At 47.3% G+C, this 27,962-nt stretch overlaps 4 protein-coding genes across 6 annotated transcripts in view; 1 reads left to right on the forward strand and 3 right to left on the reverse strand.

Annotated features, from left to right (window-relative positions):
- nphp3 (nephronophthisis 3) lies at positions 1-20,863 on the forward strand. Its single transcript, XM_057012415.1, has 46 exons — positions 1-238; positions 412-785; positions 853-978; positions 1,064-1,214; positions 1,296-1,448; positions 1,531-1,664; positions 1,837-1,997; positions 2,062-2,218; positions 2,404-2,478; positions 2,553-2,723; positions 2,796-2,899; positions 2,978-3,092; positions 3,184-3,327; positions 3,410-3,507; positions 3,577-3,679; positions 3,757-3,839; positions 3,983-4,283; positions 4,373-4,467; positions 4,542-4,664; positions 4,743-4,932; positions 5,031-5,272; positions 5,340-5,415; positions 5,491-5,618; positions 5,704-5,944; positions 6,030-6,155; positions 6,229-6,344; positions 6,416-6,580; positions 10,686-10,785; positions 11,242-11,367; positions 11,509-11,670; positions 11,739-11,903; positions 11,971-12,109; positions 12,211-12,332; positions 12,421-12,527; positions 12,790-12,901; positions 13,143-13,220; positions 13,289-13,427; positions 13,645-13,752; positions 14,550-14,648; positions 19,126-19,195; positions 19,506-19,591; positions 19,692-19,763; positions 20,029-20,183; positions 20,261-20,377; positions 20,452-20,561; positions 20,630-20,863. Exons 2-46 carry the CDS (start codon positions 462-464, stop codon positions 20,742-20,744), a joined length of 6,084 nt encoding a protein of 2,027 aa, XP_056868395.1. The 5' UTR covers positions 1-238; positions 412-461; the 3' UTR covers positions 20,745-20,863.
- Positions 7,465-10,435, reverse strand: uba5 (ubiquitin-like modifier activating enzyme 5). The gene is made up of 12 exons (XM_057012407.1): positions 9,849-10,435; positions 9,654-9,699; positions 9,426-9,515; positions 9,228-9,337; positions 9,075-9,161; positions 8,914-8,998; positions 8,724-8,828; positions 8,517-8,644; positions 8,296-8,431; positions 8,144-8,219; positions 7,944-8,050; positions 7,465-7,824 (listed from the first exon to the last, which is right to left on the reverse strand). Exons 1-12 carry the CDS (start codon positions 10,010-10,012, stop codon positions 7,747-7,749), a joined length of 1,212 nt encoding a protein of 403 aa, XP_056868387.1. The 5' UTR covers positions 10,013-10,435; the 3' UTR covers positions 7,465-7,746.
- On the reverse strand, positions 16,059-19,403 carry ackr4b (atypical chemokine receptor 4b). Its single transcript, XM_057012408.1, has 2 exons — positions 18,307-19,403; positions 16,059-17,330 (listed from the first exon to the last, which is right to left on the reverse strand). The coding sequence occupies exon 2, from the start codon at positions 17,321-17,323 to the stop codon at positions 16,211-16,213; it is 1,113 nt and encodes a 370-aa protein (XP_056868388.1). The 5' UTR covers positions 17,324-17,330; positions 18,307-19,403; the 3' UTR covers positions 16,059-16,210.
- Positions 20,861-27,962, reverse strand: part of u2surp (U2 snRNP-associated SURP domain containing) — an 8,191-nt gene continuing 1,089 nt past the window's right edge. Inside the window, exons 3-26 of one of the 3 annotated variants that reach the window (XM_057012396.1) lie at positions 27,843-27,957; positions 27,526-27,650; positions 27,384-27,454; positions 27,218-27,306; positions 27,046-27,081; positions 26,854-26,936; positions 26,578-26,743; positions 26,284-26,495; positions 25,891-25,934; positions 24,101-24,205; positions 23,951-24,017; positions 23,694-23,857; positions 23,441-23,603; positions 23,271-23,350; positions 23,106-23,193; positions 22,890-23,024; positions 22,609-22,816; positions 22,447-22,527; positions 22,311-22,362; positions 22,087-22,231; positions 21,889-21,999; positions 21,688-21,815; positions 21,405-21,581; positions 20,861-21,330 (exon numbers count right to left, since the gene is read on the reverse strand). In XM_057012396.1, coding sequence (XP_056868376.1) covers positions 21,195-21,330; positions 21,405-21,581; positions 21,688-21,815; positions 21,889-21,999; positions 22,087-22,231; positions 22,311-22,362; positions 22,447-22,527; positions 22,609-22,816; positions 22,890-23,024; positions 23,106-23,193; positions 23,271-23,350; positions 23,441-23,603; positions 23,694-23,857; positions 23,951-24,017; positions 24,101-24,205; positions 25,891-25,934; positions 26,284-26,495; positions 26,578-26,743; positions 26,854-26,936; positions 27,046-27,081; positions 27,218-27,306; positions 27,384-27,454; positions 27,526-27,650; positions 27,843-27,957 — 2,781 coding nt within the window. In that variant the 3' untranslated portion in view covers positions 20,861-21,194. Of the gene's footprint in view, positions 21,331-21,404; positions 21,606-21,687; positions 21,816-21,888; positions 22,000-22,086; positions 22,232-22,310; positions 22,363-22,446; positions 22,528-22,608; positions 22,817-22,889; positions 23,025-23,105; positions 23,194-23,270; positions 23,351-23,440; positions 23,604-23,693; positions 23,858-23,950; positions 24,018-24,100; positions 24,206-25,890; positions 25,935-26,283; positions 26,496-26,577; positions 26,744-26,853; positions 26,937-27,045; positions 27,082-27,217; positions 27,307-27,383; positions 27,455-27,525; positions 27,651-27,842; positions 27,958-27,962 lie in introns of all 3 variants that reach the window. The other 2 variants (XM_057012395.1, XM_057012397.1) reach the window with 2 other exon arrangements.

Below are 27,962 nucleotides of genomic sequence, written 5' to 3' on the forward strand. Positions count from 1 at the left end.
GAGTACCCGTACTTTCGACTTGTTACCAAGGTAGCACGGAAGAAGCTCTGAAGGGAAGCGGCCATGAGCAACTTTTGTTTTTTCACAACTTCATGTTTTATCTAAAATTGTCATTTTTTCCAGTCTGGCCAAACTAAATTAAGGACGAACTTTCATGTGTCAGTTTTTACGTCAGTAAATCTTACGCTAAGCGTATTGAACAGATGTTTGACACAGATGTCCGGCAACTACAAACCTGGTGAGAAACTCCCGGAAGTTAGCTTCTCGGCTATCACTGGACACAGTAAAAAGTCAGATTAGCGTTTGAAAAACATTGCAAAAACACTTAAACGGGACAGAGAAATAGTGTGGCTAATAAAAAGTCTCTATTAGTTGTCGTCAGGCATCTGTGGTATTTCTGTCATCGTGCAGGAGCAACAATGGACAGTCAAGAAGGGGAGTTATGATTTTTAGCTGCCACCATGGGCACCGCGTCGTCTCTGGTTAGCCCAGGAGAGGTGATCGAGGATGGATACGGAGGCGATGGAGGGGAAGCCTGTGAAATCCCGGTGGAAGTTAAACCCAAAGCCCGGCTCCTGCGCAGCTCCTTCCGCAGAGGACCACGGGTGATCGGGGCCAGTTTTAAATCCACTGGATCCGTGGATCTGGAGTATGCTGCTGAGTACGAGAGGCTGCGGAAAGAGTATGAAATCTTCCGCGTCAGCAAGAACAATGAGATCTTATCCATGCAGAAGAAAGAAGCAAAATTGGATGAGGAGAACAAGAGGCTGAGGGCTGAGCTGCAGGTGGGATTCTAGAATCTGCATGTGTTATTGTGATAAGACTCTCCTCTTCATCTTTAATGTGAAACAGGCTCTGCAAAAGACCTACCAGAAGATCCTGAGGGAAAAGGAGAGCGCTCTCGAGGCAAAGTACCAGGCAATGGAGAGGGCCGCGACCTTTGAACATGACAGGGACAAAGTGAAACGCCAGTTTAAGGTTAAAGCAGCGTCACTTGTGTTGTACTGTGTGGTGTGCTCCACTGACTGTGCGTCACTCCTAACCCACCCGCTGAACTGCGCAGATTTTCAGAGAGACAAAAGAAAAGGAAATTCAAGATCTCCTACGAGCCAAGAGAGATTTGGAGGCAAAATTGCAACAGTTGCAGGCTCAAGGGATCCAGATCTATGACCTCAGCGATTCCGACTCTGATGACAACCACACCACCGTCACTGGTAAATCCCCCTTTTCCTTTTTTTAGTCACCCATTGCCTTCAATTAAAAAAAAATAAATCTATCCATTGATTTCACTGAAGCCGCAGGGACGCCGTGTGAGTATTGGTCTGGCGGAGTGCTGGGGAGTGAGCCGTCTATGGGGAGTATGATGCAGCTGCAACAGACCTTCAGGGGGCCCGAGTTTGCACACAGTTTGATAGATGTAGAAGGACCCTTTGCAAACGTGAGCAGAGGTAAGGGAGTCGGTATAGTATCGCAGAAATCTCATCCTGTCTTGTCGTTCACGATGAGGATTCCTGTCCGTGCTTGCCCCAGATGACTGGGATGCTGCCGTTGCAAGTCTACTTCAGGTGTCCCCCCATGTGCCTCAGGCCTTGTGGAGCAACACGGTACGCTGCTACCTGATCTTTACCCAGGAGACCAAAGCCGAGGTGGACATTTTCATGAAGGTTGGTCCAAAAATGAGTCAGACTTTGAGATTATGTCTTAATTTACCCTAAATCCTTCAGATCTGTCTTTTACCTTATTTTATTGTTTTAGACCTAAAGGTTTTAGCTCCAGTGTCAAGGTGTATTTAAAGTGCCGTACTAATAAGGAGTCGCTTGATTGATTGAATTCCAGAAACACTCTCCTGTGTTACGGAGAATGTGTGAGAGTCTCGGCCATTTTTACCTGAACATCTACTTTCCGGAGGAGAACGCCGCCTCCTATGGTGCGGAGCGCAAGCAGGAGATTGAAAAGAGCTCCGTGTGTGTGCTTCTTCTCAAATCTACCGCCACAAGGTGAGATGCCGCCATGCATCAAGTTAAAATACATTACTTCTTTAAAGTAACTTTTTTCCCGTAGCTCTGTGGTGGAGGATTGTGAGGAGGCTTTTGTGAAGAATCCTGACGGCCATCCACTAGTGCTCTACCTCAAGAGTGATGCAGATCACAGTTTGACTGGACCCACCAGACAACTGCTGGAGAGGGTCAATGCTGCGGACAAGGCAGCAAAAATTAAGGTTTGTTGTGTGAATTTACACAGACCACTCTCATTTATTGTCAATGCTCCCCAAGCATCTGCTTTGCACTCTTCGTGATCCTCTGATCCCACCACAGTATAACCACAGCTTAAACTGGGTTTTTCTGCATGTTCCTGGTTGGCCGATGTCACACACTGCTTGTTGTGTTTTGAATATTATCTCAGGTGGTGGATCACAGAGGCTCAGCAGAAGTGGGGGCCGAGCTGATTCGCTGTCAGCTGGAGAAAGTTATCAAACAGGTAAAGACAGTCGAATGCAGGCGTATGACGGTTTTAATGGTTTGAAATGTATGAAGCTGTCCTTCATCGTGTAGGAGTTACTCTGCCTTGAAAGTGCAGACATTGACTCCAAGGACTGTGGGTTAGAGGAAGGATGTGAAGAAGACTCTGGAGATGTCCTTTGGGACGTGCATGACGAGCAGGAACAAATCGAGTCCTACCAGCAGGCCTGCAACAGCACCACCTCCCAGTTAGGCTTTCAGAAGGTAAATCCACAACTTGGTTGAAGTGTTGTCTTCCAGCCTCCTTATTTGTCCTTCACTCTTTCTCTGATGCAGTATATAGATCGGCTGAATGACATGATAGCTGCTCCTCCTCCCACTCCTCCTTTGCTGGTGTCTGGAGGTCCAGGTTCAGGAAAGTCTCTCCTCCTCTCCAAATGGTAAGAAAGCCATAAATAAGAACAAAACCCTATTTTTTAAAATAGGTTTTAATGGTTAAACTATCCATCGATTTTCAGGATTGAGCAGCAGCAGAAGCTGTCCCCCAACACCTTGTTCCTGTATCATTTCGTTGGTCGTCCATTTTCCACAAGTTCAGAGCCAGTTTTAATAATCAAACGCCTCACAGTCAAAGTAAGGTCTGGCCCCTCTGCCTTTCCATCGACCCCTTTGTGACAAAGTTGCTGAGAAATTGGGTTTTGCTTGCATCTGTCTGCCTCTACAGCTCCTGCAGCATTTCTGGTCCATATCTGGTTTGTCAATGGAGCCCAGTAAGATCTTGGAGGAGTTCCCACGCTGGTTGGAAAGATTGTCAGCGCGCCATCAGGGAAACATCATAATTATAATCGACTCCATTGACCAAATACATGTACACATACTTCCTTTTTCAATAAAATATAAGACATGTTTCATTTCCCTGCATTAACTTTGCTACTTTGCTATTTTTACAGCAAGCAGAACGACACATGAAGTGGCTTATCGACCCCCTCCCTGTCAATGTCAGAGTGGTGGTGTCCGTCAATGTTGAGACGTGTCCTCAAGCTTGGAGGTGGGACAAAATTTTGGGCGTATGCTCCCACAGATATTGTTATGTCTAAATCAGAGACTGTTTATTTAGGTTGTGGCCCACACTTCACTTGGACCCTCTGAGTCCCAGAGAGGTTCGAAGTGTCGTTAATGCTGAGTGCCAGAGCGTGGATGTAAAATTCACCAAAGAGCAGGTCAGTCCATCTCACCCTCACATTTAAGCACAGTCAAATTATTCAAGTTTATTGAATCCATTGTTGTAACCTTTCAGGAGAAAAAACTGGAACGGCACTGCCGCTCTGCATCCACCTGTAACGCATTGTATGTCACACTCATGGCGCGGATGATCATCAGGTCAGCTGCCTGGTTACCTTTTTTCACTAAGGTGTTGTTATTGTTGTCTAAAAGGCTGTAGCGCTCCAGCCCAAATATCTAGAACTGGTGCATCTTGGGTTCTGCGGCTGTGTCCACTCATTATATTTTATCACTGGCAGCAGTTCATCCTGTTGTACGTTAGAGAAGAGCCTGGAGCAGAGTCTGACGTGCCAGGACACCATGTCGCTCTACCGCCAGGCCCTGAAGCTGACGCTTAACTCGCTGCACACAGACAGAGAGCGGCACATTATGAAAGAGGTGTTGTGCCTCATCTGCGCCAGCCACAATGGAGTCAGCGAGTCAGAGGTACTAGATCTTTTCCCAGAAATGGAGCCGCCGCTCCTGTCGTCTCTGCTGCACCGCCTGACCAGAGTTTGTGTCGTAACCCTCCGCTGTGGGCTCATCAGGTTTCAACACTTACAGGTCACACCCCCCTCCCGCTGTTGACCGTTACGTGTCATTGTCCCCCTCAGGGTCAACACGTTTGACCATATTTGGGTTTTTTCCGCCAGGCTTGGGAGGCCGTGAGGTCGGAGTTCCTAAACGGAGGCATCAACTCTGCTGCTTATCGAGAGAAACTCATACGATACTTCAGCCAGCAACTCAGGTGGTCGAGAGGGGTCTACCTTAATATCAAATGTGAGAAGAACTGTTCATGAAGTGGGTTTGTGCTGTGCGTAGCCAGGACCGTGTGACCTGGCGTGTTGCAGATGAGCTCCCCTGGCTGCTGCAGCAGCAGGAGGACCGGACCAAACTGCAGCTCAGCCTCCTCAACCTCTTTGTCTCCCAGAATCTTTACAAGAGGTGTGGAACTCACAGCTGCTATAGGTGAAAAAAACTGCTGCATTGTTGTTATACTGAGCTGTTGTCATCCTATTGTAGGGGTCACTTCTCTGAGCTGCTCACCTATTGGCAGTACGTGGGTAAAGACAAAAACTCCATGGCCAGTGAATACTTCGATTCCCTTAAACGCTATGAGAACAGCTGTGAAAGTCAAGACGGCATGACCAAGCTGGCAAACCTCTACGAGACCCTGGGAAGGTTCCTCAAGGACCTGGGCCTCCCCAGCCAGGTACCAGTGTAATCTTTTATTCTTCCTCCTTTTTTGAAGAAGTTTTATCTGCAATTCCTGCCTCATACCTGCGCTGAGTTATTCTGCCTTTTGTATAGGCTGTAGCCCCCCTACAACGGTCTCTTGAGATCAGAGAGACGGCTTTAGACCCTGACCACCCCAGCGTCGCTCGCTCCCTTCACCAACTGGCCGGGGTCTACGTTCAGTGGAAGAAGTACGGCAACGCCGAGCAGCTGTACAAACAGGCCCTGGAGATCAGTGAGAACGCCTATGGAGCCGAGCACGGCAGCGTGGCACGAGAGCTGGAGTCCCTCGCCATGCTGTATCAGAAACAAAACAAGTGAGCATTACTCTGTCCTTGTGCGCGTGTCAGTGACAGTGTAGTCAACGGATTACTTTACTATCAGATTCGAACAGGCGGACAAACTCAGAAAGAGGGCAGTGAAGATCCGACAGAAGACCGCCCGCCAGAAAGGCCACATGGTACCCAAATTTCACAGATACCCACATGATTCGCTGTAACCTGTCAGCTTTACTGTACACGTCTAATCCCTTCAGTACGGCTTCAGCTTGCTGAGGCGCAGAGCGCTGCAGCTGGAGGAGCTGACCCTGGGGAAAGACTCAGCAGACTGTGCAAAGACATTTAATGAACTGGGCGTCCTGTACTACCTTCAGAACAACCTGGAGTAAGGCCACCCTGTTCACAACAGGCATGGATCATGGCAGAGTCGCCCTCAGCACATCTAAAATGGCAACTCTTGTTCTCTCCAGCGCCGCCAAGGTGTTCTTAAGTCGCTCTCTGGAAATGCGTCAGCGCGTTCTTGGTCCAGATCATCCAGACTGTGCGCAGTCCCTCAACAACCTGGCTGCACTGCACACGGAGAGGAGGGAATACGAGACGGCTGAAGACATGTACGAGAAGGCACTCGACATTCGGAAGAGAGCCTTGTCCCCCGACCACCCGTCGCTGGCGTACACCCTCAAACACCTGGCCATGCTCTACAAGCGCAGAGTAAGACCCCTGGTCTGTGATCACCCTTCGGTTGGTGGTCTGTGGAACGGTTAATGTTTTTGTTTACATCGTATGTGATGTGCAGGGGAAGCTGGAAAAGGCTGCACCTCTGTACGAGCTATCGCTGGAGATCAGGGAAAAAAGCTTCGGACCAAAACATCCCAGCGTGGCCACGGCTCTGGTCAACCTGGCCGTCATCTACTGCCAGCTGGTGAGAATGCTCACCTCACACTTTTGATTGACATGTCTGTTAGCTGCTTCTAACTGTTGATTTGTCGATGCAGAAGAAGCACAGTGACGCTTTGCCTCTTTATGAACGAGCACTTAAAGTCTATGAGGACAGCTTGGGGCGTTCACACCCGCGGGTTGGAGAGACCCTAAAGAATCTGGCTGTTCTAAGGTACAGTACTAAAATCAGAAAATTCTGTGGCAAATGTTGGGTGTTCTTACTTTTTTTTACCTTTCAAACAGCTACGAGGAGGGCGACTTTGAGAAGGCAGCGGAGCTTTACAAGCGTGCGATGGAGATAAAGGAGGCCGAGCCGTCATTGGTGTGTGGAAACGCCCCCTCGCGACACTCCTCTAGCGGGGACACATTCAGCCTGAGAGTGCCTGCTCCCCTTCCACCCGCCCCCAGGTGACCTGTTTCAGCGTCAAAACAGGACAAAAGCTGCCCTAACGGCTCTAAGCAAAAAGCATCAAACCATGTTGTTTTATCCAAGTCAGTGAAGGAAGGTACTTAAACTTGAACCAAGTATTGTTTACAATCTGTGTTTAGAGGATGCAGAGCATATACCATGAAACACCATGGATCGGGTTAACAAAGCCAAAATTGATGCTTGGATATCCATCAGTACAGTTATTAAAGAAGGAAGATCTTATATTTCACACCTGACCTGATATTTGATTTTTGTAAAAAGATTTCTTTCAGGGTCGTTTACCCTGGCGCATCCACCACTGACCTCAACGCTCCTCCATTTTTAGCCTGTTACAGTTTCTGGTTGATGGTGGTGTGTATGTTTGGTCAAATACATCTGCCTTATCTGTGAAAGCTGCATATTTGCAAAAAAAAAGTATTTCTATTATTTCTAGTTTAATCATGTTCACAGTATTAAGTTAAAATCTTTTTTTTTTGTGCCTTAAACTCAAGTTTACATTTACGCTCCCTCGTCTCTCAAATCGCAACAAAAAAGGTGAATGAACCAATGACGCCTGAGGATTTAAAGCGTTACAACAGTCATTATACTCTATGCATTTTCTCTTCTATGTAATATAGTGATAAATATTATAGTGACAGGAAAGGCATCGAGATCATTAGTGTTTAATCCAACCTAAATGCATTTCTTGAGGTTTTTTAATGAGCTACAGATTTCCTAAAAGCGTGATGGGTGCTACTTAACATGAGGGTTGTTTTGTACTTGAATGTAAATGAACCATATTTAATCACAAATGTATTCTTATATATTCAAGTAGCAATGTGTAAAACCTGTGCAGGATGACTTTAGATATCAATAATGAGGATTTTATCCAGTGTAATAAATATTTTATTGGGACAAGCCTTACTGTGGACATTTTTCTTAAAGCAGAATGTAATGCTCAGCACGTTAGATGATAAACTGTAGAAAATACACTTATTTCCAATTCCATGGCCATATTTTCTGGTTTCAATGAAAGACTACGGGGATCACTTTTCATGTATTTCTTTGCGTTAGCTGTGAAATGAATACCTGTCACATACTTGTGAGAATCCATGTTAAAGAAAAGAAAACGGTAGGATGGTCTTATCAGAGATCAACGATACATCTACAACTTTTTCATCCGAGCCATCAGCTCCTCCAGGCTCTGTTCGGTGTCCTCCACTGTGTCGCCGCTTGGTGAACTCTGGTTCAAACACACAAAACAGAGGCAACTCACTTATCAAACCATAAGTGCATTTGTAAATCTCTATGATAGAAACTAGTCAACACTTGTGATGCTGTGATGTGTTGAGCCACCCTGACCTCTGCTGGAATGGTGTAAGCCACAGTGATTCCTTCTGGCAGGTCCGGTCTGTCGCCTGTAGCGGCCTGTAACTCTGCGTCAGTCACCTCGGACACAAGTTCAATACCTGCAGTTAAGATGCCCACAAAGAGGGTAATAAGTGGTGTCCAATTATAAACTGGTCTGATATGGATCGCCGGCCTTGTTATTTGTGGCTCACCCCATTCGTTGTCCTCATGCACCACCTCCTCTTCTTCCTGTACAACCTCGACTTTTGGACGTTCTGCTTCTCTTTTCTACAGAAAAACCCATAAATGTACACAATGGCTTCCACACATGGACACACAGTCTGATTATCAACGACCAGCCCACCTTGTACTCCTCCTGTTGTTCCCTGCAGTGGCGGTCATTACACTGGGGGTTGGCCTTCATGGCCATGGTGGGGAAGAAGTCCTGCATGGCGTTGTAGCCCAGATAATAACTGACGGTCCCAAACTTTAACAGATACCTGGAAGACAAAGAGCCATCACTAACCTGACCACAGCTTGAAAACTTTACAAGTTGAGGGTTTTACTGGCGACATTTGAACTTACTTGAGGACATTTTGCACCAGGATGCCAGCAACCACGCCCATCGTTGTCGGTAAGCTGGCAGCACACACGCCCTCTCGTTTCAGGGTCTTCTCGTCAATGTTCGCCGCCACCACCAAAGGTGGAGCGCACTAGCAGAGGAGGAGAGGAACAGTTTGTAGGCGCAAAACCGCGGTGGCGACACAAAATATTTCTGCCGCGGGGACATACAGCGAAGCACGCCGTCTCTCCAGGAATGATGAGCTGAATGTGTCCTGACACAGCGTTCTCGCTGACACCAGACTCCATCCAGATCTGACCCAGCTCATTACAGGCCTGATCACCACACAACAAAAGGATTACAACCAGCAAGAGTATCACACACACCTGGGTATTTTTTGTGTGTTACTGGAGCACATACTTTATTAATGGCCATTCGGGCTTCAAAGTTGTCCACACAGCTCAGGACTAAATCCACCGGCTTTCCTTCTTCCATTCCTCCATGCCTGGAAAGACAGAATATTTTGTTTAAGGTCCTGCATCAGTGAAATACAAATGCTGCTGAAGATGAGAAATGTCCACCTAATGCGATCCATAAAATGCGTAAAGTTTTCCATCGTGGTGATGTTATAATTGTGGGTCTCAAACGACACATCTGGGTTGATGTTTCTGTTGAGATAATTTGAGATATGAACAAATCCTTCTAGTTTGTTGAAAAATGAAATTTCGGAATACCTTAGAGTGTGTTCTGCTGCTTCCACTTTGCTGAGGCCTGCCTGGTGAGGCTGGAAGAACAGCCTGTTCATGTTGGCCAGCTCCACTTTATCATAGTCAAAGAGGAGCAACTGTGATGCACAGGTATAAAGAATATTAAAGCAGATGCTGTAAAGCACAACATGAATCCTGTAAAAATAAAGAAAAAGGTTGTATTACCTTACCGATACCACATCTGGTGAGCATTTCAGCTGTCACACTACCAACCCCCCCAACACCAACCACAGCCACTGCGAATGTCCTGATTTTCTGTTAAAATACAAAGGTGATTACACATTCTTTAGTATTCTAAATCATGTAAATAAGGCATCACTGACAGGGAATGTCTACTATTGGCTGCAAAATTAGGTGTGCAGTAAATCAGCTGACACTTGTAGGGAAAAGTACCTCATAATCATCCACGATGCCCATTCTCTTTAGAGCCATCAGGCGACTGCAATGAAAACATTGAAAGCATTTAAGATTAGCTTGAATCAGTGCAATACTAACATATGGGACGAGTGACTCACAAGGCGTAGCCCCTTCTGTTACAATCTGTCAAAATACATGCACAGGGGAAAAAAAATCTAATGCAAAAGTCACCTGTAAGGATTGGAATCCACAACTTCTGCGCTCATTTTCTCAATTTTAGGTCTGTGAAGTTCCAGGCTTTGCGCATCTTCCATGGCGCACTGTTTCTGCTTACACTTTATTAATTCATTCTCTAATTCTCGCACCCGCAGCTTCAGCTCCTCGACTGTCGCCATTTCAGAAATGATGTCCCAAGGAACAATGTAAACAATACGATGAGCTCAAAATGAACAATAAAAATGACTTATATTGGAAGCTGAAGTCTTCTTAGTACACGTCTTCACTAGTCCAATCAGCTGTCTGGCCGTGTGTCACCTTAAACATCTTCCGTGCAGAAAACGACAAAAACCTCAAACGGTCCTGAGACTTTAACGTTGTTTAGCGCTGTCGATAAGCAAAATTTCACATTTTTTTGGTTTGTATTTTTGTCAGTTTGTATAAAGGTCGATTCCATCCTAACTATAACGGCAGCGAATGTGTTTCAAGGCATCACTTCCTGGTGTGCATTCGTTATTGGTCAAGGCAGTGTCTTTCTGGTCGCAAACAAATGAAGTCGAAGGTAAATTCAGCAGCGCAGATGGGAGGTAGCAACCTTATTCATTAACTAAGCAATGGACGAACTGACAACTCCCGTTCGAGAGCAACACAAATTAAATGTTGCCAGACTTCTGAGTTACCTGTCAGCAAACTTACAAGTGTCAAGCAAAGAAACACTCGCTATTAGACAGTACAGGTAAGAGCAAAGATAGTTTGTTTCCAATAGTGTTACAGTGTCAAAAGTTCATGTGGGAGCTTTGGGGTAATATTGTGAGTAAAATTGCGCTATACACATTCGCTGATTTCTTTCAGTTCTGGACAGTCGAACCCAACCTTCCTAATCCAAACTACCCAAAAGAGCTATGTTCTCAGGAAGAAACCCCCAGGTCAGCTGCTACCTGGAGCTCACAAGGTAATTGCTAAATGCTAACCTACTAGCGTGTCTATGTCGCTAAAAATGACCCAAAACACACTTGAACCTGTTGGAACATTAAATCCTTTAATGATTCAACAAAGACTGTTACACATTATGATTTTTTTATTCAAAATATGCTGAAATCCTGAAATAGCCCCTTTTTAAATGTGATCTGTCCTATTTAGGTGTCATTGATATTAAGGATTACACTGCATTTCATTTTTTCCCGTTATCCCTGTGCAGCTGTTGGATAGATTTTCCAGTACTTGACTTTAGCAGGACCTGGAATGCAGTATCTTGTAGCTATTTCAATTGTGTGTCAATATTCGTGTGTGTTTGTGCATTATGCACATTGATCCTCGAGATATCTCACAGATCAATAAATCAAAAGTAATTTTTGTAACGTATTGCGCAAGTGTCACTTGGCTTTTCTGACTTGATGTTTGCTTGCAGGTGGAGAGGGAGTTTCGTGTCCAGAAAGCTCTGTATTCACTGGGTTTCCCGGTTCCTCGGCCTCTATTGCTCTGTACCGATGCTGAAGTAATTGGAACAGAGTTTTACATGATGGAGCATGTGAAGGCAGGTTTTTTTGGGGGGGGGGAGAGTCATCATAAGTTAGTCCTGCTTCTGTGCTGACATCTGTACGTTAACTCCATATAGCTAAACATTAGCCTTCATGACAAGAAATGATGCTAGCTTTGAGTTCTCTTGTTCGAACAGGGGCGTATATTTCGGGATCTGCGTCTCCCTGGGGTCAGCGCGGCAGAGAGAGCGGCTCTGTATGTGGCTGCAGTGGAAGTCCTGGCAAGACTACACTCGCTGGATCTGGCGTCCCTGAACCTTGAAGGATTTGGAAAAGGATCAGGCTACTGCAGGAGACAGGTAGCTTAGGACACTGAACTGTAAGGGGAATGTTGTTGAGGAACTATAGAGGTGTTTTGTCTTAAAAGGTGTCCACTTGGACAAAGCAATACGATGCCGCCGCGACCGGAGACATTCCTGCCATGAGGGAGCTGTCTGATTGGTTGACGAGGAATTTGCCAGTGGAGGATAATGAAGCCGCGCTTGTCCACGGAGATTTTCGATTGGACAATTTGATATTTCACCCAACAGAGGTAAAAGTCTTATTTTCATGACCACCAGTTTCCTGTTTTTAAACAGCGTTGTATTTGATGCCATCAGGCTCGCGTGATTGCAGTTCTGGACTGGGAGCTGTCTACCACTGGGCAGCCATTGGCAGACTTCGCGTACTTCCTCATGCACCACTACTGGCCTCTGGACATGAACATTGGCTCGATGAGCAGCTTAAAAGGAATAGAAGGTGATGGTCAAGATTATTCCCACAAGAGCAAAATGAGCACAAACAGGCCGCCACCGTTCAATTTTCTTCATTTTCTGTCTCCCGACCTGCCAAATGTGCAGGTATCCCATCTGTCCGTGACCTGATCTCCATCTACTGCCTTTGTCGGGGGATCCCGTCCGCTTTGCCGCAGCTGAACTTTTACCTGGCCCTGTCGATCTTTAAACTGGCAGGAATCGCTCAAGTATGCCCCAAATTCTGCACGCTCATTACAAAACAGCTTCAAGAGAACAGCTTCTTTTCCAACTAATTTACTTCCTTTTTTCCGTCAGGGAGTCTACGCACGCCACCTACTGGGCAATGCAAGTGCCCCTAATGCAGCCCAGTTTGGCCAGTGTGTGGAGCCCTTGGCTAAGATTGCCTTGCAGGTTGCACAGAGGTTGTTGGCAGTTTCATCCTAGATGTTGTCAATGATAGAAATCTACTTTCCTACCACATTTTTATAGTAATCTATCACAGATACCAGCAGGGTTTAATTGAATCCCCTTTTATATTTAATAATATGCATTAGCACTTCTGGTATCAACAGATTGTTATTGTAAGAGATTCCACCCACTGACTTGACTAACAGCAGATTTACCATCCAGATGTACAAAGATTCTCCATTTGGATTTTTTGAGCTTGAGGTATTTTCTTTCCAGTGTCGTCACTGGTCCCAGGGAAGATGTCCTGTTCCTGCAGACAGCCAAGGGTCGGGCTGTTCTCCAGCAGGCTAAGCACTTCATGAGACAATACGTGTTCCCTGCTCAGGAGGTCAGTGCCAGGAGAGAATCTCTTGCCCAGATGGCCTTTTAATTTGAAAAGCTCTGACACGGCAGACTGATTCATCCATGCGAGTAAGAGAACAAGGAGATTGTTTGTTATGACAATGAAACGGCATGTTGGTTTATCACCATTGACTGTCAGCGGCAGCCTTGCAAATTAGGGTTGGAAAAATAGTTATTTTATTGTATTATCTGGTATATACTCATATTTGCATGAGTTTTCTCTTCAGGAAGTTGCAGAGTACTACTCCAAACATGCTCAGTCTCCTCAGAGGTGGCACACCCCCGGGATAATAGAGGATCTAAAGGTAGAGGAATAGAAGATTCTCAAGGAAATGATGAAAAACAACGTATGAACGTTTATTTATGGCTGCAGGTGAAAGCCCGGGAAGCGGGCCTGTGGAACCTGTTCCTGCCGGCAGTCAGTGGCCTCAGCCAGCTGGACTACGCCTACATTGCAGAGGAGACGGGGCGCTGCCTCTTTGCTCCCGAAGTCTTCAACTGCCAGGCTCCAGGTAGAGATCATGCCCGCTGAAACCACTTTACAAGCCCTTTCTGTCACATTCCAGCCTTTATCGCGGCGAGCCTGCATTTCTGAGTTTGGCTGCAGGTGGGAAAACGGCCCAAACTGAGCCTGCGCAGTGTTTGTTTGTCAGAGCTGGGATGGAGAAACCATATTCTATTCAATGCTTAGCCCATAGTGTTCTGGACAAACGTCTGGTGTGTCAACAGACACGGGGAATATGGAGGTGCTGCACATGTTTGGCAGCGAGGAGCAGAAGAAGATGTGGCTGGAGCCTCTGCTGAGAGGAGAACTCCGCTCCTGCTTCTGCATGACAGGTAATTCATCCTGCATTATTGCTCTACTTTTCTTTACGTTTTTAAAGTTTGACTTAAAGGCCTGACCGTGGTGGATTTCTGGGAAGCATAGACGTGACCGGGTCGCACCAACTGACTGTAAAAGACATTTTTAGAATCGAAACTACTGAGCCCTGATGAGTAATTCCTCCCTGTTTTTCTCCTTTGCTTGCCACACTTGCTGGAAATAAAACAATGATTTCCAGAGGTAACTGAAAATCATATGATCTACACATAAATTGCGAAATGCTTCTAGCCTGCTTTTTAAAAAAAAATAAAATAAATAAAATAAATAAAAAATCAATCTTTATTTATAGAGCGTTTTATACAATCAAAATTGTTTCAAGGCGCTTTCCAGAATCCCAGGGCCTGACCCCAGACAAGCAACAGTGGCAAGGAAAAACTCCCCTTTAACAGGAAGAAACCTTGAGCAGGACCAGGCTCACGTAGGGGGACCCTCCTGCTGATGGGGGGGTGGGTAAAGAGAGGAGAGGAGAGGGGGGGAGGGGGAGAGGAGAGGAGAGGAGAGGGGAGGAGAGGAGAGGGGAGGAGAGGAGAGGAGAGGGGAGGGGAGGAGAGGAGAGGAGGGAGAGGAGAGGAGAGGGGAGGGAGAGGAGAGGGGAGGGGAGGAGAGGAGAGGAGAGGAGAGGGAGAGGAGAGGAGAGGAGAGGAGAGGGGAGGGGAGGGGAGGGGAGGGGGAGGCACAGAGCACAGAAACACACACAAAAATACACTATACAGCGGATGAGCTTTAAAATGACGCCTTGTCCCTTTCTCAGAACCTGATGTGGCCTCCAGCGATGCGACAAACATGGAGTGCACTCTTCTTCGGGAGGGCGACAGCTACGTCATAAATGGGAAGAAGTGGTGGAGCAGCGGTACGTTCATCTCTTTATTTGTGGAAGACTAAATCTATATATTATAGACTAAACACGACCCTCAGGAAGCGATGAGTTGATACTTGACTGCGATGTTTGTAAAAGGATTCACCAGTTAACAATCATGACTCAAGCAGGGATTAAATAATGAGGATCTGCGTGGAGGGATTCCTTTACTTGTGGAAAACACCTTGAAGAACGGTTCCTGGAACGGTGCGGGAAAAGTCAGTGTTTCCCTTCCACTGTGACTTAAACCACAATAGGACATTAAAGTTTTAACGTGTTCTCACGAGACAAAGTTCCTTGGAGTTGGTATTGGTGCATGTTTATTGTTGTTCAAGATGTTTTCCTTTAGGCAGATTTGGTCTGAGGTTAGGGCTCCTCTCTGCTTTTGTGCCCTGGCACGTAATTCCCAGCCGTTGTTGCAACCCGCCCATTAAGGAGGATAAATACTTCCAGGATTTTTAGGCCTTCTCACCCAAATATCAGCACGAAACCTTGCAAAAGAGCGTCTGTTTTTCCTGAGAGCGAAATTTCATTTCAATCATCCTGTTCACCATCAAAGTAAACATTCACTAAAGTGAACTCTGAATGACCAGGACACACTTAAAATCAGTTAAATTCCAAGTGTTGGTTACATAAGTGGGTGTTTCCCAGAGGTGTTACCCTGTAACTGAATCTTACCCAGTTGAAAATGCCCTAATGTCAAGCGTGTGTATACATTTTCATCTTTTTCTTCATGAGGATGATAAATGACATGGAAGGATGATGAAAAATGCAAACTGTGGCCTCTAACGTAACCGTGGAACGGAGCATTCCGCTGCTCTCGGTGGATGGGTGGATCTGTCGATGTTGTTATCTCTGGAGTGTCTCAACGCTCCTGCGGGCGTAGTGAAAACATCTTGCTAGTTAAAGCTTCGGTGCCGTAGTTGGCAGCAGAACTAAAAGGGTCTTTTACACGTCCTTTATTGTTATCAAACGGTTGGATCTGTTTGTCCTGCTTGTAGTTTGTCCCTGTTTGTACTGGTTTACTACCCGGGCGGGGGTGACTCAGAGGGTGACTCAGGGGGTGACTCAGAGGTACCATGAATGGAAAGAACTGCAAACAATCAGATTTGTTTAAACCTCCAGGCCCCGGTGGCTCTTCAGAAAAGGATTTTCCCAATTAACCCGGCCCTCACTGTCATTGTGAGGGTTTTAATGGAGCGCTGTGGTGTTTTTGCTCGCCTCCATCCAGAGTTTAGATATGGTAAATGTACTCCAACCCAAACAAAAGAGTCTAAACAGCACCTGCACTTGGCTAGAAAATTAGGCCTGGGGGGATGGGGGGGTCAAATGGATCCAGTGCACGCAATCCCCATGTGCAGAACGCTCTGCATTGTTGAGGACTCTAGAAAATAATGGAGGGTCTTGAATATCAGCTGCATTTATTTTCAAAAGATAAATGTTCTTTAGATACACGAATATTTACATAGTACTTTATGTAGTTAGATATGGTGCCTCTCTAGTCTGGCAGAGCAGGAATACAGAGTTTAGAAGGAAGCTGCAGATAAACAGGAGCTCTAAATGGTGAAGGTGCTGGTGTCCTGCTCTTCTGAACCGGACTGAGATTGGGGCTGATTGGGAGACTTGAGTGCGATCTCCACCGCCGGCTCCTCTGGCGCAGGTCTAGGATGCCTCCCGAGTCGCTGCCCGAAATGCTTCACCACTCTCAAGACGTGTCCCCTGAAGGAGGACCCCATGAAGGCGTACAAAAGGGGGTTGATGCAGGCGTGCGCCAGCGCCAGGCCCTCCGTCACCTGAAGAGCCCGATCGAGGCCCTTGCTGACCTCGCAGTCCGTCACGACGGCGTAGATGATGTCCATGGCGCGGCAGAGCTTCACCACGTTGTACGGCAGCTGAGTGAGCAGGAACACGGCCACCACCGCGAGCAGGACGCGCAGGGCGCGCCACTTGCGCTCTCTCTGCACTCCTGCAGCCCTGCTCAGCACCATCCCCATCCAGCCATAGCACACCAGCATGACCAGGAAAGGTGCCAGGAACCTGAGGAGCACCTCCAGCAGCTCCACGGCAGCCTTGGCTGGTCGGGCCATGCTGGGCGAATACATCTCCGTACAGGCCATCCTGTGGTGGGAGTGCTTCACCGTAGAGAAGATCAGCTCTGGAAGGCCAAGGAAGCTGGCCATGGCCCACAGCGCCAGACACACCAGGAGCCAGCGTCTCCTCACGCGGGGACTGGCGCTAGTCCTTCCGCGAACGCCGCGGACGACGGCGCTGCAGCGATCCACGCTGATGCACGCCAGCAACAGCATGCCGCAGCTGAAGTTGGTGCTGTAGAGGAAGGAGTTGAGCTTGCAGGCCCACGAGCCCAGCCTCCAGCCGTGGACGGCGTCGGCCGCCCAGAAGGGAAGCGTGAAGAGGAGCAGGAGGTCCGAAACGGCGAGGTTGAGGATGCACACGTCGGTCAGGGTCCGCAGGCGCACCTTGGACGCGTACACCACCACCACCAGGGCGTTCCCGGCCAGGCCGACCACCAGGGTCAGGGCGTAGATCACGGGGAGGAAAACGCCAGCGAAGGAGCGGACGGCCTCCTTGTCGCAAATGCTGTACTCGTAGTTGTAGTCGTAAGTGTCGTTAAGGCTGGAGTCTTCGTCCTCGTTGTAGTAGTCATCCATGGTTCCTCTGGTGACAGAAGAAGCTTTACATTTAAATTCTTGTTACGAACACGACAACTTCGGCTTATCCGGGCAACAACAGCAACAGGAAGAAGGGAATCCTGTCAGCTTGGTGCCTCAGAGGAATTTCTTTTGCATGGATTCGCTAACCGCTTAAGCCCCGTCCACCTCAGCTTTGTGTGGGCTTGAATGGCCCCCGGAACTCCACGGGGAGAAAGAGCTAATGAATCCGGCCGGATGAGCACTGATCTGCCGCCAGGCCTTTTTTCCTTTGACTTGGTGAACACGATCAATATTTCCAACTTTTCTCTATAATGTTCTCGGGTGTTATGTAAGAAACGCATCAGCAAACCACTTGAAATGATGGATGACGTAACTGCTGGCTGAAGGCTAGATTTGGCACAGCGCTGTCCCTGATGACGGCTGTCATCTTCGGAATGATGTGTGATTCAGTTTCAGGGAATGTTAGAGAAGCAGGTATTTACTCGAGCAGAAATCTGCCAAATATCAGAAGGTTAAACCAGCTTTTATCTGTGTTTAACACCGTTACAGATGAAATAAGAAACTGGCTGTGCTGGTTTTATATATGTGTGTGTCTCATCGCACAAGTTTAAACTGCTGATGACTAAGTGAACAAACAGAAGTGCCACTAGGTGAGGGTGATTCCCTCAGTAGGGTTATAATGATGCCATAAAAAAACGTTGATGCCATAAAAAAACGACCGCACAGGACTTTGGCTGCTTCTCTTAACCTTAACCTTTCCAAAAGGAAAACACTTTTTAATATATAGGAAATTTAAAAAATGCACATCTTAACTTTAACATACAATAAATGGAGGGGAAAAACACCAAGATAAATGCAAAGTTTATCACTTTAGAAATCCAAATTTTATCACCCAAAAAAAAGTTACATTTAAATAGTTTTGCTGGTAAAGAAACTAAAAATAAACAAACTAAAAACAAGGCTAGAGCGTATGTTCTTACCTCGCCTTAAGTGGTCTCTTATTAATGGAGCCCTTGTTTAAAGTGCTCGGTGTGTGTGTGTATCCAGAGAACTGTGTGCAGCACAGAAGTGCGCCCAGATCTCGTCGCCTCCTCCCGCCCTGTTACCCTCCTCAGCACGCGCATGCAGGCACGTCTCTCACTGCGTGTGAATGTGAGGAGACGTATAAATAAAGAGTTCCTGCAGCTTTAAGCGCGTTGAGAAGCTTTTCCAGTCCGGTCTGACCTTTGTTTATATATGATGATGTGGACAAAAAATAGGTTATAAAAAAGGCTGTGGTTTCCTGGATTGCAGCCCTTGGTTACCCACAATTCTTTAAAAAAGGATGCTGTTGTGCTGACATGCTGCCAGGAAGCATTTTTTCATTCCAGAGTTTTCATTCCAGTGGTGACGGGACATGCTCAAGCGTGTGGAGCCGCTTTCATCTTACTGTGTATCGCATATGATGGGGTGTAAGGGGTGAAAAGGAGGAAAACAGACTGTTGTTGTGTGTCTGGTGGACATCTGTGTTGATGTGTGCTGAGACTATGAATGGCCACGTCTGCCGTCCACATGTCCGGTGCCGCCAGCTTTACCACTGGGATCCATGTGAAAACAGGAAATCTGACAGACGGGGGCGCTGAGGCGGAATTAGCAACGGGCCCAAAAAGAATGGCAGCCAAGAAAATTCCAAAGTATCCCCTCGCTCACTATCAGCTGCTTCATCGCTTCCTCTGTTTGGGATGTTGACTTGTTGGAAGCTTTGTGGTTTTAACGGGATCCAAACGGAGCTGCCACTGGTTTGGGCTTTTTCTCCACAGGTGCTGGAAATCCCAAGTGCAGAGTGGCCATGGTGATGTGCAGGAGCAGCTCTGTGGACGTGAGCAGCAGGTCAGCCGGGCTTTCCTTTCACCGTTAACATGTTTGATTCCCTTCGTGTCGGACGTCTGCTGATTCCTGTCAACTTCAAATGGCTCTTCGCAGAAATATTTAACAGCCCTGTCACTGGGATCATGTGGCTGGAAGATAATTGGCTAAATTGGCAGCGTCCAAGATGTTTATGAAAACCAGCGTCTCGGGACGACCACACTCATGAACTTGTCATTTTGTCCTTTTTCTCAGCGGTGTGACACCCGACACCAGCGTGGAGCGAGCAGCCTGTATTCTGATTGTTTGTTTGTGTTCTGAATGTGTCTCTCAGACATGGACAGCACAGCATGATCCTGGTCCCCATGGACACCCCAGGGGTCAAACTCATCAGACCGCTGACCGTGTTCGGACAGGACGGTGAGCTCGTCCAGACCGCTGGATTTCTTCAAACTTTCCAGTTTATCCCTTGGTGTTATTGCTCCCCGACCACATCTAACAGCTCCGCGTGTCTCCTCAGACGCCATCCACGGGGGCCATTTTGAAATCCACTTTGAGCATGTCCACGTCCCGGCTTCCAACATCATTCTGGGTGAGAGATTGGGTTACATTTATTTGCTTGCACTACGTGTCGGTGAGAAGCAGCTATAAAGCAATTACTGCGTTTTGTTATTGTTTAAACAGCAAAGTCAGATTAAGCTCACCAGGTCAGAGTCCTGGTTCCCTCCGTGAGAGCACCAGGTCAGAGTCCTGGTTCCCTCCGTGAGAGCACCAGGTCAGAGTCCTGGTTCCCTCCGTGAGAGCACCAGGTCAGAGTCCTGGTTCCCTCCGTGAGAGCACTTCTAATTTGTTACCAGGAGAGGGACGGGGCTTCGAGATCTCCCAGGGCCGCCTGGGTCCGGGCCGGCTGCACCACTGCATGAGGGCCGTGGGATTGGCAGAGCTGGCCCTGGAGCTGCTCTGCCAGAGGGCCGCCTCCAGAAGCACGTTTGGGAAGAAGCTGTACCAGCACGTGAGCCGGCCTTTGACCTTCGGCGTGACTGTTGCCACCTAGCGGACAATTGTAGAACTGCGCCCCTCTGCTTGCAGGAGACGGTCGCCCACTGGATCGCAGAGTGCCGTCTCATGATAGAGCAGACCCGTCTGCTGACGCTGCACGCCGCTCACGCCCTGGACACGGTGGGCGGCCGGGCAGCTCGCAAACAGGTGAAACATTCACATTAGAAATCAGTTGAGCCAACGCCATCGGTTACGTTTATTCTCCTTTGTGCCACGTTTAGATTGCCATGATCAAGGTGGCTGCGGCGAGGATGGTCTGCAAGGTCACAGACTGCGCTATACAGGTGTACGGCGGTGCGGGGGTGTCTGGAGACGTCCCACTGGCACAGATGTAAGCCCTTTGCCTCGATCCTTCCCAATGTAGCATGTATAACTTTTAAAGAGCACTTTCTTCTGTAGGTACTCGTACGCGCGGACTTTACGTATCGCCGATGGGCCGGATGAGGTGCACCTCTCCTCCATTGCACATCTTGAACTGAGGGATCAGTTAAAAAAGGCACAAGCCAAGCTGTAACGCTAATGCAGGCTAACTTTACTCGCCTTAAATACGCCATAACAGCTAAACGATTGCATCTTGTACAGAAATTGTTTCATACGACCTTAAATCGCAAGATTAAATTGTTGTGACACTTGTTTATTAGGAATTCATTTTATTGTGAACTACAAAAAGAAAATGACAGCATGAATATGACTGTAGCCATCACACGCTGTACAGGTGTGGTTTTCACATGGATGACTCCGCTGGGTGATGATGATGATGATGAATTAGGAACACAAGCACATTTTTATACAATATAAAACAGAAACGGCTTCATCCACTTTGATACACCAGATGGAAACCCATGCAACACCCTTCCGCTGCACCGTCTAAGCATGCGGGCAGATTCTCCCCCGCCAGAGTCTCGATCTTTCCTTCCAGACGACGAAGAGCGGCGATGGAGAGCGGGCTGTTTTGACCGACCTGTCAGTGTTTGCTCTTCTTTGATTTTTTGTGCGACCGGTGAGGCGACCTGGATTTGGAACGGGACTTCTTCGCTGACTTTTTGGGCGTCTTGGAGCGTGACCTTCTGGACCGTTTGGGCGTGCGAGGTGAGGGAGACCTAAAAAGCGACAGAGTTTTTTAAACTCGTTCTCCACCTGAAATAAGAAAAAAAAAAAAGAGGTTCAAACGGACCTCTTAGATGACTTTTTGTTGCTGGCCCGTGGGGAGTCTTTATGTGAGGAGCGAGAGGACGCGTCTTTAGAATAGGAGCGGTCGGAGCGCTCCGACCGCTCCGAGCGGGGAGATGACGAGCGGCCTCGTCTGCTGCTGCTACGGGTGGGGCTGGAGGAGCCGCTGTGGCGCCGCTTCCTATCAACCGCGGGGGACAAATATCTATCAGATAGGAAAGCAAACACATCATGTTTTGTCCAGTAAAACTTCCACGCCATGAGCATTTAGCAACCTGATATCTCACCTGTCCTTCCTGGTGGGCGTGTCCTCTTTCTCTTTGTCCTTCTTCAGGTCTTTCAACCGTGCGTCAGCTTTTTCCTTTTCTTTCTTCTCCTTTTCTTTCTCCCTCTCCAGTTTCTCCTTTTCTTTTTCCTGCAGAAAGCAAAGACTTAATTTCCAGGTCAGGTGTTAAACTGTGGTGGAAACTGGAGAAAAGCACCAGTACCTTTTGTAGGAGTTTGTCTCTATAGTGCTCCACCTGTTCTTGAATACTCTGCCCGTGTTTTTTGGGTCGTTTCCCAGATTCCAGCTCATCCTGGAACTTCATGACCTTCACCTGCGTGACCGATTAATAAAAGTATAAAAACCAGGTTTATGGAAGGCCCCAAACGCTGCCGATAAATAAATGGCGATAATAAAGTACCTCGATTTCTCGAAGTTTGGTGCGTTTTTCCTCGTTCATTTCAGACATCTTGGCTTTCACGTCTGAGTCATCCCTCGTGGGGTTGAAGTAGCTCTGATTGTCTTCTGATCGAGGACTTCTGTCGTCGTCGCTGTCGTCATCGTCCCTTCAGAAGGGGAAAAGGATTTTAAAACCGAGCAACAGTGACTTGACCGACAATTGGAGCCAAATGCGAACGCGCCTACTTCTTAGTCTCTTCTGGCTGCTCAAATATTTCCCATTTTGATGTCGTCACAGCTACGGGACCAAAGACGATGTGAATTAAAGGATGGAAAGTGCATTTAGCAGAAACATCTCAAAGATAATCGGGACTGCTCCCACCTTGAGATGCTAGCTCCGCCTCATCCACCGCCTCCCACTTTGATGGCGCTACCTTGAAGGTCGCCTCCTTGGACTGATCGACTATGAAACAGAAATAATAAACACTAGAAAAACATCCCAGTCTGCTTATTCGCACACACAACCACATCCTACACAACTCACAGGGTATTCCATCGATGTCTTCCTCCATGGGCTTGATGGGAACGCCGTCCAGGTCGTCCAGAGGGGCTCCGTCAATCGGGGCCCCGTCGATCATCGGGCCGGCGTCGATCGGCACGCCGTCCACGTCGTCCAACGGGATGCCGTCAACATACTCTCCTCCTATGGGGGCCCCGTCGATGTCCTCGGCAGGCTCAGGCTGGACCAGAGGCTGCAGATTGGACCGATATTAGCAGGGACGGTGCGGATGTGGCCGCAGGCATCTGAGACGCTCCATCACTTACTTCCACGACGGCTGGGGGCTCTTTCTCTCCAGGCAGGTTCACCAGACCCAGGAAGATGTTCTGCAGCTTGATGAGGAAGGGGTCTGGGTAAATGGCCCAGTCCTCCCACGCCCGGAAACACGACATTACTCGTTGCTGAGACAAAGGAAGCGGCGCCGTTAACTGTGAAAACCCACTTTTTTTAACGTTTTGATTGTATTTCAGGTATTTTGGTACCTTAAAATTCTCGCTCTGAAGATGACCCTGTATTGCTTTGTATGTTGCATTGAGGTCTGAGAAGATTTGGCAGAGCTTTGCCTCAAAACTATCAAAATACAACAAAATTACTGACCTGGACCCATCTCAAATGGACAAAATTGAAATAAAAAACCCCAAACTTACTATTTTCTGTAGTACGACGCATTAGATACTTTGGCAGAAGAGTTATACAGCACATCAGAAACTAGATATAACCGTGCAATCTGTGGAAAAAGGGGACTGATTAACACTGATTTTATCTAAAAAAAAAATAAAAAACAGCTGCATTTCCATCTCGGTGGGGTTTGGGTTACCTTCTTGGGAAGGGGGGTTTTGAGGATGGAGAGAGACTCTGTGATACATTCCACAATCTCTTCAGCTGCTTCTGCGTGGTTGAGACAGAACAACATGGCTTCTCCGATGTCTCCCCTCCTGGGGGTCAGACCGCGAAGCGTCTCCTCCAGCTTGTCCCGCTCGCTTCAGAGAGGAAGACCAGCGGAGCGTTTAAAAAGCCCAAAGCAACTCAAGGAGGTTCATCCCCCCGCCCCCGATGCTCTGGACACTTACTCTTCCTTCAGACTGCCTTTCTTGCTGCCCTCCTCGTCGTCGTCCTCTTCGTCGCCGTCATCGTAAGGACCGTGGAGGTACGGATTAAGAGGAGGCGGGCGCCACAGGGAGCCGTTCTTAAACATCCTGAAGTCGTCTGTCCGCCACTTGGCCGGTGTCTCGCCCTAAGAGGACGATCGCGTAAAGCTGATGTCATGACAACCCCCCTTCCCCACACACACACACCAAAAACTGATTTGGTGACTTTAAACACAAACCTGCAGGATGGAGTAGAGTTTCCATCTGTAGTACACATGGGCTGGACTCTGGTTCTCAAACAGAAACCTGAGGAATAAGCACAATATGTCAATAGAGGCGTACGCCAAAATGCAGGTTATTACTTTGTAATAGCACTCAGCCGCACCCACCTGTACATGGGATTGTTGATTTCTCGGTTCATAATCATAGCTTCAAACATGGGGCCTTCACGCACCACAAACTCGATCATTCGGTGGATAAGAGAGAGCAAATTCCTACAAGAAAAACACAGTTAAAGCAAAGATTCAGACCGGTTTGTCCCTTGACCCCTAAAAATCTCATCTTTGATTTAATTTATGCTCGGTGGAGGCGACTCTTACGGGGCAGAGGTGCAGCTGTCGCCTACACACGCTGCGCCTGTTGCCCCACAACGTAACGGATGTCACGACCGGGAACAATCGAAATAAGTCTGGGAAGTGCCGGGGAACCGGGCATAAATTAAATTGCACTGCGCCTTTGAGCCGATTTAGGATGAACTAACTGATGTAATTACAAACTAACCTAATGTTCCAGTACCTGGTCTCATTAGACTGTTTAGACTGTACATACCTGCTCGTCGATGGCTGATTTTAGGGTTGCAGTTAAGGGTCGGCAATCGGGAAGTTATTATTTACTTTATTATTTATTTACTTTATTTACTTACTTATATTGAGTTCAAAACGTCCTTTTCTCAACTGGACGATTAGACCATTATTACACTAAAACAGCCGGACCGATGAGGTCGACGCGTGCATTCGGGTGTTCATTTGAACGACTCCAAAATCTCAAACCAAACGCCCGGCGCGCTGATCTGGGCCGTGCCACTCGTCACATTGCCGACCCCTAACTCCACCGCAGCTCCCTTCAATCACACTGAACATCTACTGGCTCTTTAATATCTTCCTACATTCAAAAAAAAAAAAATCACAAAGATGAAGCTGGAGAACTTAAAATGGTAGAAAACGGTCGACAAAGACACTGCGTCAAAGACTCAGTGTGTGGGATTTAGCCGCAACCATGAGTGTGGTTGTAGATTTGTCACCTCCAGCAGACTCACGTTTACACAAAAATATTTATATTTTTTCCAATTTGTGACCTAAATCCCACATACTGGACCTTTAAAGTCTGTCGACGCAGTGCCTTCCGTTCCACACTCATCTCCTGGGGATGTGGCGCAACACCGAATGATCTAAACATGTTACGCGATCTAATGTGCTGGTGCCAATGACTTGAACCCGGTGGGTTTTTGAGGAGATGTGTGGTGCGGGCTGCATACAGTTACCCTAAAGTGGCCAACAAGACAAAAGAATGTCCTTCATCTGACAACACAGATCACATTTACTTGTATTGGAGCTGATCATACCAATGCCGGGGGTAAAATTCTGTATACTTTCCCAATCCATCCCATGAGGCTTTTCTGGTCCCTCGCTGGTGCAGACAGTTCAACTTGTGCTGCTCACCCAGGCCAATGTCAAAGGTCGTATGTAAACTAATGCTGGCTGGTCAGGATTTGGAGGCAGGGGCCAGAATTACTGAGCTCCTGGTCGTGACAGAGGCCAAGGGGGTAGACGGTCTGAGTGAGCAATGGCCAGAGGGCCGAGCTGCAGTCCTACACGTGTGCGCATCAGCAGGATGTATGTGGCAGAATGGCGTTGTAAAAGAGGAATAAATGTATGGATGGTGATGCTTGTGTTTTCTGCTACGTGGAATAAACTGGTCTAGATCGTGTCTGCTGCTACTTTAAAGAAAACATGGCACTAATTTGATGAAGAGCCTCAACCATTGCTCACCCCTACTGACCAGCCCCCTGTAGCATGCAGTGATCAAGTGATCAAATACTTGGCTTCATTATGGGATGTTTTTTTTTCTTCTAAGTTTGTACACCAATTTTTTTTTTTTCAAAAAAAGAAAAAACATGTACCTTTCTGTTGGGATAACCACTTTGACTATGGCTTGCGACAGAGTCTGTATATGAAGTCACATCAGATAATAAACATAGAATGTGAGTATTGTTACAAAGGCAACAGGTGAAAATATTTAAAAATGCATTTTAAAAAGTGCAAGACACTACAACGTTCCACCTCTGACTCTGGCATCATTTACCAAAAACACAACAGCTCCCTGTCATACTGAGCATTTCCCCACTCTAACATATACACACATGTATCTACTGTAAACTAGTAATCATCACTAAACTATCAATTACAGGAACTGATCATTCTAACTGATCTTTATAAGCTCTAACATCTTACCAGTTGAATTAGCAAACAAAGCCATAACCATGAGACAATCCTAAGCTGGCGTGCTAAATTACCTTCTCGAACTCGTCCTTGTTTTTAGGTGGAGGAAGCATGGGGGCATTGGGGTTCTTTAACCTCTCCCGGGGTTGTGCATTGAAGGGCAGGCCAGAGGGAGGTGGCGGAAGTGTGTGCTCCATCATGGACGGAGGGATATAAATGGGGTGGGGAGGAATGGGCACACCTTTGCCCCATCCGAGTTTCATCTCAAAGTTCATTATCATCTTTCCTTTAATGGGGGGGAGAAACACAGCTTATTTATCGGGCCTGGAAAAGGTAGGTCTGAAAAAAGAAAAATCATAAAAATGTACCATTTAAGTGCTTGAGGGCTCGCTCAGCATCCCTCCTGTTCATGAAAGCCACAAAGCCGCAGTTCCTCTCTCGAGCCCTCTCCTCATCCGTCCGCGGCCACATGATTTTCACGCTGGCCAGCGGGCCGTATCGGCCAAACTCTTGACACAGCATCTCCTCGTTCATCTGCGGTGGATCAAAAAGTTACATGGGCGGCAGGTTATTCACTCAAGGCTGTAACGGAGCATCCAACTCAAATCAGGTCCCCGGTTCCAAGAAAATTGCGCTTAATTCACCTGTGGGTTGATGTTCCCCAGATACAAGTTAGTCGTGGAGGGGTCGCCGACGTCATGGGAACCCGGCGCACAGTCATCCAAAACTGCGGACACAGAAAAGACAGGAGAACTTTCCTACAGCTGTCTGACAGCAACCAATGTTCTCTTAGCAAGCTAAAGATATTCACTGTCACTATATTAAGTCAAAATTACCACTGAAAGGACGGTTTCTCCTTGAAGAACCATCCGCTAAAAGAAGCAGAAAAGCAGTATAAATTTTGTTTCAGGATAGGTGCAGGTAAAGGGCGTGGATGAGGGGGTGGGGGGGGCTGGAATAAGGCGCGCGGGCCAGTGGAACGCGGTGATGTTGCTCACAAACACTTACAGGAGCGTCTTCCCTCGCTGCCCGAGAGAGGTTCGAAGCGACTAACACGACCTTTTAACCTGTGCCTCTCGTCCCTTTCCTCCTGTATTCTGTAGGAAACAGCCCAGAGGTGACGACCACAAGCGCCGCAAAGCGCAAATTTACCGTGGTTTTAAGTGATACTTACTGCTTAAGTTCTTCTTTGAAGAGCTCCAAGTTGCTCTTCTTCTTTTCCTTCTCAGTACTCTTCTTTGAAGTCTGAAACACAAATTTAGTCGACAAAACTCCAAGCAACTATAGCTGTGCACATGCCGCATGGCAATACTCACATTTCTTTTGTCTAAGGCTAAAAACTGAGGGGGGGTTTCCAGAGGGAGAAAGCTTTTCGCCTGGCCCTCAAAGCGGGACTTGGGCTTGTACAACTTTCCTTTCTTCTCATCAGCAGCTGCCTCTTCTGAAAGAACACATTGTTTGTTGAATTGTGTTAAAATTGTAATAATCTAAGATTTAGCGCCACCTAAAATGATAAATCCACTACAACAAATATCTTAAACTATTTAGAGCATTCAAGTTAGTGACAGAACAGAAATTTTAAGATAACCAAGAGCGTGATGGGGAAATACTATATATACATAAATTGCTGCACCTTTTGTTGCATTTGCAATACCCCCACGGACAAAAGCCTTGACTTTGCCCTCGCCACCACCTTCGAAAGCTGCAAGGAATTCCTCGTAAATCTCTGCAGCAGCACGCTCATCCTCCTTCA

The sequence above is a fragment of the Takifugu flavidus genome, chromosome 17, assembly GCF_003711565.1.
Source record: "Takifugu flavidus isolate HTHZ2018 chromosome 17, ASM371156v2, whole genome shotgun sequence".
Classification (NCBI taxonomy): Eukaryota; Metazoa; Chordata; class Actinopteri; order Tetraodontiformes; family Tetraodontidae; genus Takifugu; species Takifugu flavidus.